This window comes from Lissotriton helveticus, chromosome 2_1, assembly GCF_964261635.1.
Source record: "Lissotriton helveticus chromosome 2_1, aLisHel1.1, whole genome shotgun sequence".
In the NCBI taxonomy this organism is placed as follows: Eukaryota; Metazoa; Chordata; class Amphibia; order Caudata; family Salamandridae; genus Lissotriton; species Lissotriton helveticus.
The window spans coordinates 1,000,660,946-1,000,682,020 of NC_136059.1; the positions used below are offsets into that span (position 1 = coordinate 1,000,660,946).

Below are 21,075 nucleotides of genomic sequence, written 5' to 3' on the forward strand. Positions count from 1 at the left end.
GGAGGGTGTCTAGGGGGGCTCCCCGGAGGAGAGCTTGCAATGTTGAGGAGCCGCGCCGCCTCGTCGTAGGACCGCAAGGATTTACGCTTACCCTCCCATTGAAAGATAAGTGCAAAGGGATGGCCCCATTGATATGAGATGTTCATGGACCGCAGTTTCTCCGTTACTGGGTGGAAAGCGCGTCGTCGCTTCAGGGTGTTGGGCGCCAAATCTTGGAAGAGCTGAATCTTATGGCCCTTGTACTGCAGGTCCGGCTTGTCTCGAGCACGCTTCCAAATCTCCTCTTTCTCCACAAAGAAATGCACCCGTGTGATGATGTCCGGGAGAAGCCCCGATCTCCCCGCGGGCGCCGCTACTCGATGAGCCCGGTCTAGTGTGGGAGGTGATACATCCTCGTCGCCCCGCACCTCGTGTAGGAGTTGTGCCACAAAGTCCATTACGTCCTCCCCTTCTTCTCCGAGCGGCACGCCGCGGATGCGGATGTTGTTCCGTCTACCCCGATTCTCTAAGTCCTCCTGCTTGATTTGGAGTTCAATATTCTGTTGTTCCAGGGCCGTTAGGCGCTGCCATAGATGTTCCTGGTCCTCGGTGCGCGTGTCCGCGGTTCTCTCCAGGCTGTCCACGCGGTTCCCCAGTTCCGTGACTTCTTTCCTGAGCTCCGTGACGCATGAGTGGACCTCCGACCTCAGGGATCCGATCTCAGTCTTAAGGTCAGTCATGAAGGCGGCCATGAACGCTTGCGTGACCGGGGGGGAATCTGCCATCTCTGCAGGTGGGCCTCCACTGGCCGCCGGCACTCCCACCTTGCTCCACATGGCCGTCACCGGGTTCCCCTTGGGGGTCGGCGCTGGTTCCGCCTTGCTGTTCCTGTTCGTGCGCGTCATCCTCCGCGCGGTCCACAGGGTGCCGCCTAGGCCGTGTCAGGGCCCTCGTCCGATGTAGGCCGCTTGAGCGAAGGCAAAGGGGGGAGGTGGGGGGGCACCGGCGCGAAGTCTCAGTGCACTCAGGGGATCCGGGCTCCGTACCGACACCCCTCGCAGCAATGAGCTCCCAGCACACACCCCACGTGGCAGAGCAGGCAGCCCAGGGATCCCTCGTCCACGGCGCCTCACTTTCCAACGCGCGGCCAGCCAGGCCAATGAGCAGACCCGCTCGTCTTCAGAGGAGGCCACTATCTCCCTAGGGGGGGGTTAGCACCAGAAAGTGCCACTCACAACAGTACCAGGCCTGCACTCACCCCCAGGGAGGAGCTGCTGTGATATCTCGCTGCCACGGTGTTTCCCCGCAGGCCGTATCTCGGCTGGCGCCGTCCGCTCTTCAAAGTGCCCCAGGGGCACCGGCCGCATCAGAGCACCGCTCCGATCTTCCCCGCTGCTCTCCGTCGCGGATCCGCAGTGCCGCTCTTCCTCAGCAGCCCGCTGGGGAGGTGAGACTAGTAGTGCCTCCGATCCTCGCTGGGGCCAGATAGCGGGTCCCGCCGCTTCCCAGCTCCGCCCTGAAGCGCGGGAACCGGGGCGCTCCAGACTCAGAAGCCGCTCAGGGGCCCCCGCCCAGTCACCCCGCCTCACCGCAGCGGCCACAGGTAAGGGCGCCGTAGGTTCTCCGTGTGGGAAGGGCGGGGGTCGCTCCAGCCAGCGGTCGCCGACGGTCTCAGTGTCTGCTAGGCTCCGCCGCAGGCCGCCTCCCCCAGGGTCAAAAGATGGCGGACGGACCGGGCGGTCCCTCTCGTAGCGAGCCGACCGCTCGCTTCTGCCGTCTACCAGGCGGAGCACGGAGGTTTCGTGCCTAGAAGTACTGCCCAGCTGGTCAGGGGCACCGGGGAGGTGTGTGGCGGGTCTGGACACCTGTATTCCGCTTAAATAGCCAAAGATGGGCCCAACGGCGGCGGGAGCTCCGCAGCCACGCGTCTGCTCACATCGCCGGTCAAGCCACGCCCCATGTTCTTGGTTTTTAAAGAGGCCCACACCTCTGTAAATTCTTCTTTGTAGGAAACCAATTCAGGCACTGACCATAGTCTCTTCCAATACAGCATCGGCAGTGCTGCTACTGCCTCCTCTATAGGATCTAACCCCAGGTCCATTCGTAAAGGAATGAGCGGTGTACTGGCTGGTAAACCCAGTAAATTCCTCATGAAGGTATGTTCAACCTTCATGAGGCTGGTTATTCGTTGGTGTCCCCATAAATCTGCCCCGTACATAGAAGCCATTCTGGCCTGAAGTCTATAAATTTCTACGACCGGGGTACTCAAAGGTCTTGACTCTTTCCAGAGGAGTACCATTCAAAAGTGTGTTAGGACGGGTCTGTTTAGGGGGATTAAAAATCATAAGCTTAGTCTTGTCTAAGTTTATCTCTATTTACAAACAATATGATCCTAACAAAAAGGTTTAAGTTTTATTTTATTTTGTAATTTTATATTGTTGTGAAAATAGTGGATATATCTGATCCTTGTGATTGACAAGGAAAAGCACTAAGTGTTTTTAAAATACCCCTCACACACTATGAATCCCATAGTGTCATGCTTCATCATTGGGGTCTTCCCGTCCCTCTACGGGGTGGGGCGTGCTACGACCTGCGGACTACGCGGGAGAATTTGTTGTTATGACGATAGGCTATGTGTAGTGTAGGAGGATAGTGTGAGTGGTAGGGGGGTTAAAGTGAAAATAAAGTTAAAAATTCCCTGGCTAGTGGAAAAAATAATTTATTCGCTTCCCTAGTTGGAAATGTTAAAAAAGGGGTTGTGGTAAGGTTGATTATTATGCCTTACTCGGTCGACATGTTTCATAAGCAAAGCCCCTCTGCCTATTCATCAGGACCTATGTTGATCCCTACTGCACTCAAAAACTAAATAAAGGATAATATGCCTACTTTCCTAAAATAAATCAGCAAAAATCAGCTGGTTTATTTATTCCAGGTCTTGAGTGGGCCCTTGTCAAAAAATGACCCAATCTGGTCTCTGAAAAGAAAGGAAGAAAGAAAACTAAGAAAAAGGATTCAAAAACGTTTTTTAAACTCATTGTTAATAACACATCATCTTTACGCAGATCATGATTTGAACCTGTTGAGAGAAGTTATATATTTTTCTTTTTCTCATAATCTTTTTTCTCATGGGTTACCTCATTTTGGCCTTAATCGCCATGATTACATTTTGTTATGCCATTTTTGGTCGTTTCATTGGGAAAAAAATGCACACACACATTTTAACTCCTACATCTGTAAAAAATGCAACACGATGTGGCCATTACTGAAATGCGGGCTGTTTGTTATTTAGTTCATTCACACAGAGCATAGGTGAGCCTTTGAAAATAGGGACCAAATGTCTAAGTGCATCGCGACTTAAAAGTAATGCAAAGAAGGTCTATATGTCGGCATGACCACCAGACCGGTAAAAACAAGAATAGGGGAACACAAAAGCAACATCAAATGTGAAAAAACAAGTACCAAAATGGCTTCCCACTTCCTGGAAATGGGACATAAACCTGACGATATCGCATGGACTGTCATTGAACAGGTGGACAACGAGAGATACCTATTTGAGAAGGAACAGAGGTGGGTATTCCATCTCGATACTAACCTACAGGGCCTTAACGATGATATCCCGTGGGGACCACTATAACACCAACATAACATCGCAACGGTTCCACCAGGATCGGCTTTTCATAAGGTGCCCAAATATCACTGGATCATGACTTAACACAGCAACTAGAACAAAATTAGTTGATATTGCATTCCCACTAGACTGAAATAGAAATCGTTTGAGAGGGTATTGATTCCACTCTCTTATTATCCTTTGTCTCAACTCGTTTTTAGACTATAGGGCCTGAAAGGCTATATAAATCAAAATCACGACAATAGACAATGCCTGTAATCCTTTAAGATGTACCTTTCATAATGCAGTAATTGTAAAAGGATGTATATATTTATATTTTATAGTTTTTTCACCCCTTCGAGAATTCTCGAGGCTCATCATTGTGGCAGCAGAACAGTAGCAAAACTTTCAAACAAAGAAGTTACGCCCAACTTGACTATCTCATTATCCACACACCGTTCCATTTTGCGGATACTAGACAAAATTATTTCCCCCTTTTTCATTTTATCACAAGCCCGGGGATAGCGCGACAGCCACACGCAGCTAATTGAACAGTCACCCTTCAAACACACTCGGTGTCATAATCGGCAGCCATTTTTGTTAGCAGTCTAGCGTTTAACTTCAGCCTCACACACTTCTGCCTACTAGACGGAAACTGAGGCAGCGGTCTGGCTGTCAGAAGCATTTTTCTGTTTTCGCTGGCTTTTTTTCCGTATCTAAGAAACAGATATAAAACGGAGTCACAGTGACGGCAAAGTAAATCCACGGAGCGGCAGTGAGGCACAACGGAGGATTGATTCCGGCGGTATTGTGAGTAAGACCACAGCATAAAGTCCTTAAACCATGGCCATGCACAGAGTAACCTAGACTCATTTATATATGGTTCCCTTTTACAGCGACCTTGTTACCGACCACCTCAGATGCCACGCTCATGGGGCACGATAACTAATTGAAAAATGTATGTATATATTTTTTATAAGTACCCTTCCTAAAAACATGCCTCATGCTAACGTATTTTCTGACAATAATACCGTTATCTTTATCCGTTAACAACGAGCGGTCCAGACCTTCCTTTCATTACTTTTAAGTCCCGATGCACATAAACATTTGGTCCCTATTTTCAAAGGCTCACCTATGCTCTGTGTGAATGAACTAAATAACAAACAGCCCGCATTTCAGTAATGGCCACATCGTGTTGCATTTTTTTACAGATGTACTAGTTAAAATGTGTGTGTGCGTTTTTTTCCCAATGAAACGACCAAAAATGGCTTAAGAACATTGAATCGTGGCGATTAAGGCTAAATTAAATGTATGGTCCCAAAATGAGGTAACCCATGAGAAAAAAGATTGCGAGAAAAAGAAAAAGAAAAATATATCACTTCTCTCAACTGGTTCAAATCATGATCTGCGTAAAGATGATGTGTTACTAACAATGAGTTTAAAAAAATGCATTTTTTAATCCTTTTTCTTAGTTTTCTTTGTTCCTTTCTTTTCAGAGACCAGATTGGGTCATTTTTTGACAAGGGCCCACTCACGCCCTGGAATAAATAAACCAGCTGATTTTTGCTGATTTATTTTAGGAAAGTAGGCATACTATCCTTTATTTAGTTTTTTGAGTGCAGTAGGGATCAACATAGGTCCTGATGAATAAGCAGAGGGGGTCTGCTTATGAAACATGTCAACCGAGTAAGGCATAATAATCAACCTTACCACAACCCCTTTTTTAACATTTCCAGCTAGGGAAGAGAATAAATTATTTTTTCCACTAGCCAGGGAATTTTTAACTTTATTTTCACTTTAATCCCCCCTACCACTCACACTATCCTCCTACACCACACATAGCCTATCGTCATAACAACAAATGCTCCCGCGTAGTCCGCAGGTCGTAGTACGCTCCGCCCCGTAGAGGGACGGGAAGACCCCAATGATGAAGCATGACACTATGGGATTCATAATGTGTGAGGGGCATTTTAAAAACACTTAGTGCTTTTCCTTGTCAATCACAAGGATCAGATATACCCACTATTTTCACAACACATATAAAATTAAAAATAAAATAAAACTTAAACCTTTTTGAAAGGATCATATTGTTTGTAAACATTGACACTGGAGGTTGATTCTATCACTCATACCTCTATCCTCCCCCTTTTTGATTAACTCGCATAAGTTTATCTCTAGCCCACGCAATGCGGCGAATGCTGCGAAACCGTCCAGGGTGTGTTGGATGCCCGCTGATGTTTTGGACAACAACAGGGTGTCATCCGCGAACATCAAAGCGGGCACCCGCCCGGACGCTAGCCTTGGGGCATCGTTGTCTTTTACTCTAAGCAGATGATCTACTAGCCCATTTATGTAGAGACAAAATAAAGTTGGGGCCAGGAAACACCCCTGGCGCACCCCTTCTTCACAGGGAAGCGAGCCGACAATTCACCATGTCTCCCACACCTGACTTGGGCGTAATTATCCGTATGGAGTCTATTCAAGACGTTCAATAAGTAGGTGGGTAGGCCCAAATCTGTTAATACTCTCCACAACTTTTCCCTCGGCACTAAATCGAATGCGGCCAGCAGGTCAACAAAGATGAGGTAGAGGCTGCCACCCTCCACTCTCACCGTTTTCCAAAATAGTACCTGGAGCCTAAATATTTGGTCTAAGGTAGAAATACCCATCCTGAACCCAGCCTGGAGAGTACTAAAAATCTTGTTTTCCTCTATCCACCTCTAAATTCTGTCTAAAATAATCCTGCCCATTAGTTTTTGCGTAGTGTCTATCAAGCTGATGGGCCTATAATTAGACGCTGTTAGGGGGCAGCCTTTTTTGTGGACAGGGACTATCTCTGCTCCAAGCCAGGTATCTGGGGGGTCCATCCCTTTCAGTATTGCATTAAATAAAACAACCAAATATGTTGCCCAGATTTTCGGTTGAGACCGAAATAGATCCCCAGGCAACTTATCTAAGCCAGGCACCTTGTTAGGTGGAAGTTTGGCTATTGCGGTTTCAACCTCGGTAAGCGTGATGTCCAAAGGCCCATCCAGTCGATACTCATGGAGGGTTCCTGGTGTAGCGAGCAAGGGGGCCACTACAACCGTACCCAACGCAGTGTTGAAAGACCCCTTCAATCGATGCTCATGGAGGGGTCCTGAGGTAAGGAGGAACGGAGTCTCTTCAGCCACACCCAGCACAGTATCCACCGGCCCCTCCAATCGATTCTCATGGAGGGGTCCGGGGGTAAGGAACAAGGAGGCCTCTTCAGTAGGATTAGCATAGAGTGCTCCAAAATGGGCTTCCCGGACCACAGGTGCTATGTTCGATACGGGTGCTAATCCACCCTCACGCACCCCAGAGCTAACAACGGCCCAAAATGACTTGGAATCCTTGCGTGAAAGTGCTGATCTTAGTTTTTCCCATCTATTCGCCTCCCAGTCTTTCTTTTCCCTATTGATAACCTGCTTATACTTAAGCCGACGTTGCTTAAGGCCCGTTTTTTCCTTTTCTTTTATTACGGTTAGAAAATCTTTTTTTCCTTTCCGACAGGATGCATTGTACCAGGGATGGGTTAAAACTGGGCTTACCTTCTTACTACCATAATGGTAAAACACATCAGACAGTTTGGCAACCAACTGCTTGTGAATTTCTAAAGTCCTGATCTGAGAGTATCGGTGGGGATCCTTTTCTCCCATCTCCCCCATTTCTATCAGCTGCGGTAATGCCAGCTGGTATATTCCTGCAAGTTTAGTCGGAGAGCCCTGCAGGTAAGACCATTTAACTCTCGGCCTGTTGTTAGTTAGCAGGAGGGGCGGTTGAGCAGCATTAGGCTCAGGGGAGGGGTTGGACAACCCAAAACTCCTGGGTTTCATTGTCAGGACCAGGGCATTATGGTCACTGTCTTTCCTTGGATGTACCCTGAAATCCAGGACCTTATCCCAATGTCTGAGTTCGACCATTATATAGTCAATATTGGAGTTTTGCCCTACTCTGTTGAAGGTTGATGAGCCCGGTTTATCTGATTCTACCCTCCCATTACACGCCCGCAGGGACGCGGGCGTGTAATGACGGGGACAGTATTCGGGATTGCCTTGGGGCTGTTTTTCACTGGTTCCATCTAAACAGCCTTAAGTGCAATTCCGACAAATCCGAAGTACTTTTCTTTGGGTGTGACACCGAGCCTGACTGGCAGACTTGGTGGCCACTGGATATGTTCCCTCCATCCTGCTCCTCTCAGGTTGCAAAGAATCTAGGGGTGAAGATGGATAACAGGTTAACCCTGAAATCTCAGATACTGGGGGTGTCGGGCATGTGCTTTGGCATCCTTAGGATGCTGCGGAGGTTCCTTCCTCTGTTATCCGTGGAGCATAGGACGCTGACAGTTCAGGCTCTGATTGGGTCCAGGTTGGATTATTCCAACATTCTTTACCTGGGCCTTCCAGAGTACTTGCTGCAGCGGCTTCAAGTGGTGCAGAACGCCGCGGCCAGGGCAATCTTCGGCCTTAGTAGGCGCTCCAGTGCCTCTGGCCTGTTGGCAACTTTACATTGGTTGCCCATCCGCAAGAGGATTGCCTTTAAGGCGCTGACTTTGGCCTATAAAGCTCTGCACAAGGGGGGAGCTAAGTACCTCCAAAAGAGACTGGTCTTTTACCATCCGACCAGATCTCTGAGGTCGGAATCCCTGCACCTGGCTGCTGTCCCTCGGGTAAAGAAAACACGCCTTGGCGGCCGCTCTTTTGGATTGCTGGCATCTCAGCTATGGAACTCTTTGCCACTGGCCCTGCGGGGAGCCACTAGCTTGCTGGCTTTTAGGAAAGGCCTTAAAACGTGGCTGTTTACTCAGTAGCCGGTCTCTTTCGAATCCTTGGATCACTTCTCTTTTAGTCTTTTTTTTGGTGTTATGTTATTATGTTGCAGCTTTTTCTTTCTCCAATAAAAGCGCCGGGACACTCTTTTTGAGTAGCCGTGCGCTATAAAAATGATTAATTAACATAACATAACATAACATAACGCTGTAAGGGAAAACGATTTAATTTGGAGAACCAACGGGGTCCATGCTCTAGCAGGTGGTATCTGCGGCTCTGGGATGCGCCAATACTGATCCTCATCAGCTAATCCTCCCATGTCTAAGCTACTAAGAGGTTCAAATTGGCAATTGAAATCTCCGCCAACTAGTAGGGCTACTGTTGGATCAAGGGTCAGGATAAAGTGCCTTAGTGTATCGATAGTACCAGATTCTTGCCCACTCTGCATAGGCCTGGAGTAGATGTTAAGTAAGGCAATCTGAGTGGAATCTGGGAGCGTTAGAAGGACACATTGGACGGATGTATGACATTAAAAAGCATGCTTTTACCACGCATGCTTTTACATCGCAACTTTTACAATGCATGCCTTTACAGCGCATAGTGTTGAGGGGTGCTGTATAGTGAATAATTTAATTTACTATTCCAACTCCAGTCCCCGTGGATAGTAGGGAAGGCGTTGGATAGTAAATTAAATCTATTCCCTATCCTAGAGCGCCCCCCAGCGCAATGCGTTGTGTAATGGTTTGCGTTGTAAAAGTTGCGATGTAAAAGCACTGCGTGGTAAAAGTTGCGTTGTAAAGGATGTTTCCCCATTGGACATCGGGTGAGTTAGTTGGAATTTGGGCTGCTTTGGCACCCAGGTGCGTACCCACTCATGTGGTTAGGCCTCCCGAGGGTCTGCCCCAAACCCGTGTTGTGGCCAAAATATTGAAAGTGGCAAAACTGGCCCTCACAGCCTCTTCCAACGCTCACGTCTCCTGCATCAAGCAGATGTCGTGTTTTTCTATAAAAAGACCCCACTCAGGCAAAGATAATTTATTTCTAATCCCTGCCAAGTTCCAGGACAAGATTTTAATACTACCATTGATTTCCCCAGTGCTAGTTGGACCTAAATCTCTCACTGGGCTGTATTACCCAAAATGAGATGCTTCACCAGTTTCTACCCCACTAAAACACGTTGGCCTGTCGATCTCTTCTGTTCTTTTCTTGGCCCCTCCCGTTAACAACTCAGCTGTAGCACCACCTGCTTCCACCTGAGTTTAGGGAGATAGGGCACCGAAATCTACAGCAGCGTGATCCCTCCCCTTGATCTGCCCCACAGACTGAATACACTTCTTGACCCATAGAGTATTCTGCCAGGAAGAAGGACTGCTGTGCTGCTGAAAGGACTGACACTCTACTGGTCTCTGCTGGACTCCTGCTTTGCTGCACCTGCCCTTCTGCCTGCTGTCCTCTTTGCCTGGGAGTGAGAAGGAGAGGACCTGCATCTCAATACTCCCAGAACCAAAGGGACTTCAAGGGCTTGCTGGCTTGCCTCCTGTTCTGAAGTCTCAGGGACATCAAACACTTCCAACAACCCTGCTACAGCCTCTGGACTCTGGGAGTTCTGCCCTGCCAAGCATGACCAGATAGCTCCCATTGGCGCTATTTGTTTCTAAACACTACAGTTTATTCTTCAAAAATGCATATCTTGACTTCTACTCATTGGATTTTTTAATCTTTTTGATTTTGTGTTACTCATAAGGATATTCTCTATGTTTCTAAATTGTGGAATCTTTTTGTGGTGTTTTAGCTAGGTTACTGGTTTGAGTGTTGAACAAATACTTTACACATTGCCTCCTAAGTTAAGCTGGACTGCTCTGTGGCAAGCTACCAGAGGGTGAGCATAGGTTAATTTAGTGTGTGTATCTGATTTACCCTAACTAGGATTGTGCTTCCTGCTTAGACAGGGTACATTCCTCTACCAACCAGGAACCCAATTTCCAACAAATTCCCTTTTTTATTAGCTGACAAAAGGGCAACTGTTCTTAAAATCCTAATAAGAGGGTATGCTAAGACAAGTAAACAAACATCTGCATTTGTTAATAAATGAGTTTCCTGAGCCAATGCTGGTACAGGAAGGAAACCAATCAGGAAACCCTCTTTGACTTGACTTTAACCAAATAGTGCAGCACAAAAAGCAAAGCTGACCCTTTCTAAGAGAATTAAACATTTCTCTTAACTTTTCAGAATCATAAGAAAAAGAAAAGCATCTGAATGGGTCTACTAAAGTATCTGCAGACCATGACACCAAGGTCTGCTTTAGATTCAAATTCTCAATGTGCAGGGTCCTGTGATGAATCAATAGCTTTACCAAAGTAATGCGGTAGATCCAGAAGTTGCTGGAGTTTTATAATCTGTCAAGGACGAATGCTGAGTAGGTCTGTTGAGCTCCCATCTTGATAAGCTGAGAAAGGGAAAAACCAATGTGCCACCCTGGACAGGACAGTATATGTAAATGGTGTAAAGTATCTCCTTGTGAGTATCCTAGTTTAGAAAAAAAAACACCTAAGGCAAAAAAACATTTGGCCATCTCTTAGCTCTTGATTGGAGTTAAGAATGAAGATTTTGGAATTCAACAAGGCACCAAATTCCTCCTGACATCAAGAAGAAGAAAAGAACTAGAGACAAATTCCAGGCAAAGCCTTCTAAAAGATGATCAAACTGCTGAAGGCAAAAATCTAGGACAAAAATAATAGCATGAGTGACTAACGCAATGAAAAATAAAGGAAGTAACGCATTGCAATGCATCCTCCTCTCATATGAGCCTCCCTTATACATGATTTTAACAGGAACTAGTTCCTCAAGAAAAGAGTCTACTCCATCATGGGACCCTTGAATAATGTTCTATAGTCAATGCGCAATCTTAGAAATGGCTGGATGTAAGGCTTGTGCAGGACTCCATCAGAAAATCATGGTATTCACTTGGCGATCAAAGAGGTCCGAGTTTGAAAACCTTTGCTATATGCTAGATTTCCTAATCTGCTGCTGCCATTCATGCCTAGTACTCCAAGCAGCTCCTGCATGGTTACACTGAGCGCAATTGTTGGGATAGGAATGTGCCCATCATTGCATACAAGCTTGTCCCCCTGTCCTGAGTGTCCAAATTTATGTATAGAGGGTATCCTGATATTTCATTTTGATCCTGGTGGGAATTAATCTAAGTTTGTGTGCAAAGGCCTAGGCTTATCCCTGACTATGAGGTGGCCTGAACTTGTCCTGTGAGCTGCAGTGGTGCCTCAAGAATGGCTTCACTAATGACAACTTTCTCTCTCATGGATACATCAAATATTATCCTTGTGGCATTTTCTCATTCTTAGGACAAATCTGTAGTGCGACGAGACCTTTTTATCTTTGTTATTCGGTTTGAGGCCCGCAGGAAAACTAAAACAAAGTTCCACCGCTATGTATATACCCAGGCCTTGTTCTGACATCCCCTCCATGTGTCTATTTGTGTAGTTAGTGTTGCATATTTATGGTGTGCTGGTGAACTAGAGTAATGGAAGTTAGAGAGCTCCATTTTAGATTACTTTGGAAGGTCTTAGCAAAAGATGAAGGATGGAGACTGCTTCCAGACAGTGTAAGTGTATTTGTAGCTGGAGTGAGAAGACAGTGAAGTGAGGGAAGAGAGATAGAATATATTATTTTATTCTATGAGCCTTTTGGTTAACAAGGAGCTGCTAATTAGTCTCCATAAGAACTGCCATTTGGTGGATGGCAGATGTGATGAGTGGGACTGCAGGCCCTGTTGTGCAAGGGAAAGAATGCTCTAGGCAATGCCTGCTCTTTTGTCTTTCCATGATTGATACTTCAGTTTGGTTGATGACAGGTTGGTGCAAAAACCTCACATTTCTTTGGTCATCTGTCTGTTGCACCGCAGGTAATGGCTCAGCCCGTGGTTCTGCCCGCTGCATCATTGTGGACAGCAGTGCCCCCTGCTCCTCCTTCTTCTCCGGCACGTTGCGGTGCTGCTGGCTGCCCTCTGTTTGAGCATCACAGTTACACTCTGCGACGCTTACGTCTAGTCAGGCACGCGGCAGCCCGTTAATGCTCATTACAACACAGTAATGAGCTGCGGCTTCCAGTACGTCTATGGGGCATATTTTCAATCACCTTTGCTTTGCACATTTCAGTGTGGCTTACAGTTATTTCTCCTGGTGACATATTGTTACTTCTTCTTCCCATGAGTTCTCAGTCCTGTTTCCCAGAGGTTCTTGGGATGGTTCTTTGTTTTACCCTTTCCAAGATGGCAACCTTTCCTATTCTTTGCTTTTCCTTTTCACTATCCCAGATGCTATCTGCTTATAACCTGTTACATCACTTCCTGTTACATCACTTCCTGCCTATGGGTATTTAAGGGGCTGAATCCTTTATTGCCTTGCCTTGCAACATTCCTTGCTTCTGCTGGTGTGTCCTCACTTCTGTTGGTGACCTTTGCTCCTGCTTGGTGTATTTTTGCTTCCTGTTGGCACACTTTTGTTTCGGGTTGGTGCTTCCTGTTCCAGTTTGGACTCTTTTTAACCTTCTACTCCTAATTGGAATTTTTGCCTTCTATTCTCCACTCCTCGCTGGTGTTTGCTCTTATATTGGAGTCCTTTCCTTCCTTTCCATTTCTGGGATCACCGGCTTCAACAGATGTTTTCCCTATGGGTTTTTTAATCTTGGGACTCCTTTTGGAAGGTACAGTCTGCTCTGGCTTTTCATTGTCGGCAGCACCGTGGCTACCAGAAAGGGTCGCCCTTACCTCAAAGAGACCTCGGACAGACCATAACCCTCAAGAACTGAAGTCGAGAACCTCTCTAACATGCCAAAACTGATAAGAACATTACAAGTAGGACACTGTTGTGCATGCTTTGTGGATGGAGAAAATACAAAATGCTAACTGCCGTGAGAAGCCTCACTCCACTTGATGGCTGCATTTCGAAAACACCCTGGAGAAGACACTTGAAAGGTCAACCACCACAAACCATTTCCTGAGTTTAATGCAGTGGACCCACCTCCCCTGTCGGAAATGTTTACAAAAGTGGGACTTAAATCAATACAGCTTTGTTTCTGTGCCACTTCCAATAAAACCAAGGACTGGTGTGCCCTGCAGAGTATTCAAACTACTCCTCTAAAACCAAGACTGGAATTTGCCAGCCAGTTTCTGAGAAGTGAAGGGACATCACCTTAAGTCTAGACATGAGCTGCAGAATCTGTCTAAAGTGCCTGCCTGCTGTGAAAGGGAAGGAGTTTGCCTGGTCTTGCAGAGGGGGGGAACTGTCCAGGCGAGGTGAGGGCCAGTGCATCCCGGGTCTTCAATTGGCATGACTCTAGAGAGATATCACTTTTAAACAAGGGCACAAAAATCACTGAAACATTGGATGAATTCTTTACTGCAGTTGCGGGTTAAGTCAATTCATGTTATTTTTGGGCATCTGTGGATGAGGTTATTAATAATCAACTGATTGTTAATACAAATTTCCAGCCAAAAAAACTGAGACATTTTACGTGATGCCAAACTGAAGGAAGTTCTAACCACATCCAGAGGTATTGAGGTATTGAATAGATGTGTAATAACGATGGATCCTAGCACATGTAAGCGATGGGGTGGACTTTCCTAGTGTTCCAATAACTGTATAGACTGTAGCTTTAACGTCACGTACCCTCAATGACAAGCAACACAAGTACATATTGATCAAGAGAGTACTTCTTGCTTGTGTTTTTTCCAGTGATGATTTCCAGTACTAGTTTGGGAAAATAAGTTCATAGTTAGACCGGACTACAAGACTTTCATTAATATTCTATTGACTGGTGGCGGTAGAATTTCTCTGACTAGAATAGTACAGTTATGCTCCAAGTTTCAGGACTACAGTTTTGATGAGCATTTTATCCCTGGCAAAAAGATTTTCACAGCTGGCTATCTCTCACAACTCACCTTAAAAAAATCATCTTCCCCTAACAAGAATGATTGTGAAAGAGATGTGACATCCATCTTGTAGGAGAGGGTCAATCGGTCTGCCTGGGAGCTTTACTGGGGAGGAGTGCAAGATTGTGGACTTGAAGGCTCAGACACTCAATCAGAAAAATATCTTAGTGAAGATTGACCATCACCTCTTGTCATTATATGGGAATTTGAGAGCAATTTAGCATGTCACAACAGTTCTTACTATTGAAGGTCCCTTAGTATTGTGAAAAGGTAAGTGTGCTCAACTGAGGGAATTATACAGATGTTCATTGATAATGGGCACCAGGGTCACGTGAGAATGTCACTTTCAAGAACCTACTTAGATTCCTTTCTTTGATGGTCCAACATCGACAATCTGACATGTGGGTCTGAGATTGTGACGTTTTTGCTGATTCTGATAAGTCTGCTAAAACCTCCACCTTACATTGAACCCCTGCTAAATGGCCCAACTCAATGGACAGTATGCCCGAGTATGCATGCCTTAGTCCTGGTAGACTACCATTTTAAATGGCCAAATCTCAAATGTTTAAACAACCCAACACTAACAATGTCTAAGAATGTTTAATTGATGTCTTCTGTAATTTAAGGTACCCAGAGAACCTGACTATCTAATATGGCATTTAAATATGTTCTACGGAGAAGGAGCATGTCTTAAAGACTATGACATTGTTCACAACACATCACTCTTCTATGACCCTCAATGCAATGGGCAACTACAACGGTTCAACTAGTAGCTTAAATAAAGTATTGTCCTCGAATAAACCACTGTCAATCAAATCTTTTTGATAATGACTTTGGGCATCCAACATTTTTCCTAATTTTATCAAGGGTGAAAGTCCTTTCCTACTTCTTAAAGATAGGATACATACTGGCCTGCCATGTTTGTCCAGGGTGGCTAGAAAACTAATTTCAGATTTCAAGAAAAACTATTTCCGTACATCAAAACTGCAGAAGTAAGAGTGTCAGATAAATAGTTGAAATCTAAAGCTTGCTATGGTACAGGCAACAAACCTTGACTATATGACATCAAAACAGGTGACTGGGTAAAGATCTAATATCCAAGCATGACACAAAGAATGACTCTTAATTCTCACGCTCCAGGAAAGTTATGAAAATGAACAAGGATAGTGTATTAATCCATGATGGTAAGTTTTGGAATGTACAGAGGATCGTGGGAAGGGAAACAATTTTCAAAGAACACTCTTCAATGGATCCGATGAAAACCTTTTGTTTGGTAGCAAGTATGTGTACAAGGATCAAAGAAGGTGTGATACCAGTCCTTAGGTTGCTGATGGACAAGAACTTACTAATGTCCTTTCAAGTAGTATTACATTGCTTGCTGGGGAAGACACAGTGGATTCTGTTGCTTACATGTTGAAGTTCCAGGGTTTGGAAACCTGTTTGGGGACTTATACGAGATCGATCTGTTCTAATGTTGAGGTATCCGTACGTTATTGTTACCAAGAAAAAAGAGGTGCTTCATCTCATTGTGATATTTTCATATGGTACCCTACCTCTTCTCTTTCCATCCTGGTTTCCCCCACCAACTTCTTCTTTGGTATGCTCCTTAGAACCTTTGCTCTCAGAATTCGATTATGTCAGTTGGACGGTACTTGGTCAGGGATCTGCAGTGCTGTAGCACTTTTTAGCTTGAGTACACGCCCAAGTTACCTGAAGCTACATCTTCATTTTTATAGAGAGTTAGAAAGTTTAGCAGACAAGAAGAATTTATATTTTTGAGCGAATTCATCTAGGGGAAGTAAAGTTAAAAGGGGATTAAAAAGTATTAGTGTTCTGATAACTTGTAATGTTAAGCCCAGTAATAGTATTTTGAGGGTTGTACAGATCCATCAAGGAGCGGGTGGAGGGACAATAAAGCTTCGATTTTCAGTACCTTTGGTTCTTCTAGCTGGATGAACCTACATGAATCATGAGGTGCCAGATGCTATGGGGATCTGGTTTGGTGGAACATCAACAGAAGTTTATGCCTATCCTTTTCCTTCCACTGTTATTAAGCAAGAGAAAGAACATACTTATTTAAAGAAAGCAATCTGATCCATTGAGCAGATTATTAGTGGGAGCTGGTGATACCAGACATAGAGAGGATTTGAGGAAACGTCCTGTATACAGAGTACATTCTGCCATTGACTCAATGAAAATTAGTCAAACCGTTGGTGAGACTTGGGGTGTTGTAGCAGGTTTCAGTGATTAAAGACACAGATAACCTCCATTGTGATTAAAAGTGTCTCCATTATGTCAAGTTGCACAGGAAACTTGTGAAGGGTACGTTTAAAATTACATATTGACTGTGTACGTATGATTGATTTTACCTACAGTGATAAACGCAGGAATAGTGTCACCTACACTGCATGATGCAAGGCCTTTTGGTAAACCTAATAAACTGAATAGATTTTGCATGAAATTCTTACTACACTACTTTTACAAGTGCGCAGATTTTCCATGTGTGCTCAACACAATCAAGTCTAGAAAACAAAATTGCTCGGTTCTCTAACTTGATATTTTTTAAATAATTGTGTTGTCTATTTGTCTGTTGGAGTACAGGTGTGCCTGTGTAAACTTACCGGCATAATTATTGACAAATTCGATTTGTTTCAGCTTCTCTTGGCCTAGACGCCTGGAGCAAAGAATCAATACGACAGTTACTCATGATGGTGGATTCGAAATGTCTGAGTGTTCAATACGTTTAATACCTCCAATGCCACAATGGTAACTTATTCAAGAAAAAAACATGGATTGACTATGTTGTAAAATATACCAAAAGCAGTGCTGAGCATCTGACTCTAAATAAACAACATTTTGTGATGTGTTAAAATATGATATAATGGGCACTGTAAGGCCGAGATTACAAATGGGTGGTAGAAAACTTAAAAAGTCGGCATGGCTTCACTGATTTCGGCATGGTATTCCAGAACCTCGAGCCTTTTAGTAGCGGCACATTCCTCCAGCTTAGACCCAGCGAATTTATCCCTGAAAAAACAAGTTTTTATTTTGCATGCTATAAAAACACCGTATCCTTTTACTGTATGCCTTGCCTGGCAGGGCAAATTGATATTCAAGGTAACCTATATATTGATTACTGATTATATTTTACTTTTCTTTAACAGCCATCCTATGCTGAATTTGATATCAGTGGGAATGTACTAGGATTGATATTCAATCAAGGAATGATATGGTAATCACAACTACTTTCAATTTAAACTAAAATGTTTTTATTATTTCCTTACTTGTGACCAGGTTAGAGAATATAAAAAAGGACAGCTGTGAATCTCATTCCTTAACATAATGCCCGTGCAAGTCATAAATGCTGCAGGACAGACAAGATCTAAATCCAAAGACAAAAAGAAATGTCTTCATCAATGCATGTCTGAGATTTCATTTGGGACTGTTTGGCTGTTAGAAGGTGAGGAATAAAAAAAGAAATCAGTGTGTGCCATAGGTATAACAGTATTCCTGCAGCACCCAGCATGGCCTTCACGTGAGTTACAGAGATACGTATGCAGGAGCTGCTGCTTAAACCTCACCCCCATGGTACCACTATACCGAGCAAGCTTCTTCAGGAAATCTTGCATGGGACAGGAGTGCCATGGGGGTGATCCTTGAATGGTAGTACTGAGGTGCTCTCAATTTAAAAAAATAAATAAATACATATTGGATGTCCATGGGGAGATGAACATTTAGACGGGATCGGGTGCAGAGTGTAGCCAGGGGCCAGCCCTGCAGCCAAGGCACATGCCCAGTGGGGGATGGCCACCCGTAGCATGGTTGACCATGTGCAGCAGAGAAGTTGGCTGAATATGATAAAAAGAAACAGAAATTTATAGAAAAAACAAAGCATACAGTGACCATTATAGTTAGGTATGGTATTAAGATCTCTCCTTGTGTTAAAAATTCCCAAAGATTGTACTAAAAAAGACAAAGATTACAGTGATGTTAAAGTTAGATATGTTATTAAAATCTTTGCTTACCTTAAAAAAAAAAAAGAAATAAGGCCTAGGTGAAACGTAAACATTACTGGCGTAATTTGCACAAATTTGAGAAGCTCATGTTATGCTTCTTACACGAACGTTTCAAATTATACGATTACAGTACTTAATTACTCATTATTTGTGGTAAAAATTAGCAGTGAACCCACCATTCCCTGTAAAAAATGTTCAGCAAACGTATGGGAACAACAGAACGGAGTAGATGCTTTTCACTGTGCTCTTGTTTCTTACACTATTTCCTTTGCATGAAAAGCATCCCTGTATCTAAAATTGAAGTGAGGCCATGTTTAATACCAAAAGCAGCTCAAAATGACAGATCTTCATTTCATTTAGTTTTGCATAATTTTGCTGAAATTTTGCGTAATTACGCAAAAGCAAATTACTCAAATTTCGCACACCCCTACTAGAAATTCACTGAAAAAACAAAAGTTATAGTGAGTTCATAGTTCAGTCTGGTATTAAGATCTTAGCTACGTCAAAAAAGAAATACCCTAGATAAGTATCTAAATAAAAAACCAAAGGTTAAAGTGAAGTTATAGTTAGGTGTTGAAATAAAATTAAAAGAATATTTGAAAAGCAAAAAAACTGAGGAGGTGCCTACTGTAATGGAGTGGACCCTCCCCTTTGCTTCACACCTCCTACCCACAGCGACCTCCCCTTCCGATAGGGCCCCCTTCCCTTTTACGATTCATTCACCTGATTTGTAGCGGGAGTCATGCAAGAAATTTAGTTTTCCCATTTCAATAACTGTATGAGCCAGGTTCACAAAGGTAAACTTACACTTTTGTGTAAGTTTACGACTGTTTGCTATTCCCAAAATTATTTTACCAGTAGCATGTTTAAAACTGTGGAGTCTCCGCACAACAAAGAGGGCCTATTCTACATATCTCGGCTGGGAAATTGTTCCAACTCTGTACTACAATACCTTCTGGCCTGTGTGTATATGTTGGGGTCTTCTAGCCCTGCTTATTTCTTTTGATAAATATGAAAAATTATTATTGCAAAAAAAGAACTGAAATTCACTGGTTATTGTTTAATGAGATAACTATAACTTGTGCCCCCTGCCATGCACTGCTTATCACATCCCATATTACATCTCTCATGACATGTTAAATGGCATCATTGCTGGCATCTTTGATGACATTTCAAATGATATTATTCATGAAATCAATTACTATATTACTGATAACACCATGGTCATGTACAGCAGATTTACAGAGTCTACAAGTACATATAATGGAAGCTACTTAAGCCCTGGTGGCAAATGTGATTGCGTATGTTGAAAGTTATATGGCGTACTATTTCTATATCAATAAAGTTTGGGGTGCAAGTGTTACTACAGGTTAAGCAACGCAGAGACATGTTTGAAAGTATCTCGGCTGGGTTATCGATATTGCTCCGAAGCCAAAACTTGTTCCATAAAAATCTGTGAGAAATGCCAACTCTTCTATCAATAATAGATTATCCACTAGTGTATATCAGGGCATGTGCCTATTTGTGCCCATGTTGAGTAGCTTTAATACAGTAGTATAAACACATTCTTTGCAGTGAGGACACTTACATGACATGGATATTTATTTCAAGAACTTTACAGAAGATTTTAAAGCATTAGAGATTGTTGAATAATTTTTAGTTTAGGGATCTCCCTTTGAGAAGATCATCAACAAACTTTGGGATGTTACATTTTGGACCAAACAAATAAGAGAGTTGCACTTAGCGCTCATGAGAGGAACAACCTCAAGAACCAACTCATTTTCCACTCCAGACACGTCCGCACAAGGTAATTTCTTTATAGTAAGTGTAGTTTATGCAAACACACAAAGCATCTAGGACTATAGACCTGGTGTAAGAAATTGGGTTTTTGATTGAGGGGGTGAAGCCCCTTCTCAAGCAACAACCAAAATCCTTGTCAGGGTGGCTTACATACGTCACTAAATTAACTTGTGCTTAACCCTCTTGTAGATTGGCACAAAGTCAGTTAGGCTCAAATTAGAAGCTCAGTGTTAAGTATGTTTGCAGTACACAAACAGCAATACAGTGAAAACAAAACACACAAAAAATCCACACCAAACAGAAACAAATTTAATAAATAAAGTGACACCAAAAAAATGTAATCCAATCAGTAGAACAGAAGTTAGGAATATTTAAAGCGTTTAATGAAAAATAGCACCTAAAAGATAAAAGTGCCAGCTGCAAAAATTTGTCGCGTGAGACTGGGGCAAAGTCAAAAGTTAAAGTTGATCACCATGTAGTGCGGGTCACATGTACAAGTAGGATTGAGCCTGGCCTCTGCTTATGGTTGGATATAGAAGAATATTTTATGAAAAATTAATTAGAAGGTAAACTTCAGCGGGGCAAGGCAGCCGGGGACTGCTGAACGGAGCAGCGGTTAATATTGTTACTTTCAGACCTAGTCACTTTTTTGGGAAGTTGAAAATCTCCTTCAGTGAGAGGTCCCACTGAACAGGATTTGCTGCTGCAGAGAACGTAGCAGGAGCTACCATGGAGCCAGGACGACCAGCAATGCACCTTGGGCAGATAGACAATCAGGTAGATCCTGGTCTTCTTCTGTCGGTTCTCAGGACACTTTTTGGTGAGAAACGTTTTAAGTCCCAACTTTTAGGGTTAGTCAGGAACAGCATATTCAGCACCACCAGCAAGGGTGGGGGGGGTGGAGTTATGACTCACTTCAGCAGAGGCCGAGTGTAG

The 21,075-nt window shown here is 43.9% G+C and overlaps 1 protein-coding gene across 1 annotated transcript in view; it reads left to right on the forward strand.

The window, feature by feature from the left end:
- Window positions 1-21,075, forward strand: part of LOC144820192 (transmembrane channel-like protein 2-A) — a 583,588-nt gene that overhangs the window by 505,799 nt on the left and 56,714 nt on the right. Inside the window, exon 13 of the mRNA XM_078677803.1 lies at window positions 17,488-17,555. Coding sequence (XP_078533929.1) covers window positions 17,488-17,555 — 68 coding nt within the window. The remainder of the gene's footprint in view (window positions 1-17,487; window positions 17,556-21,075) is intronic.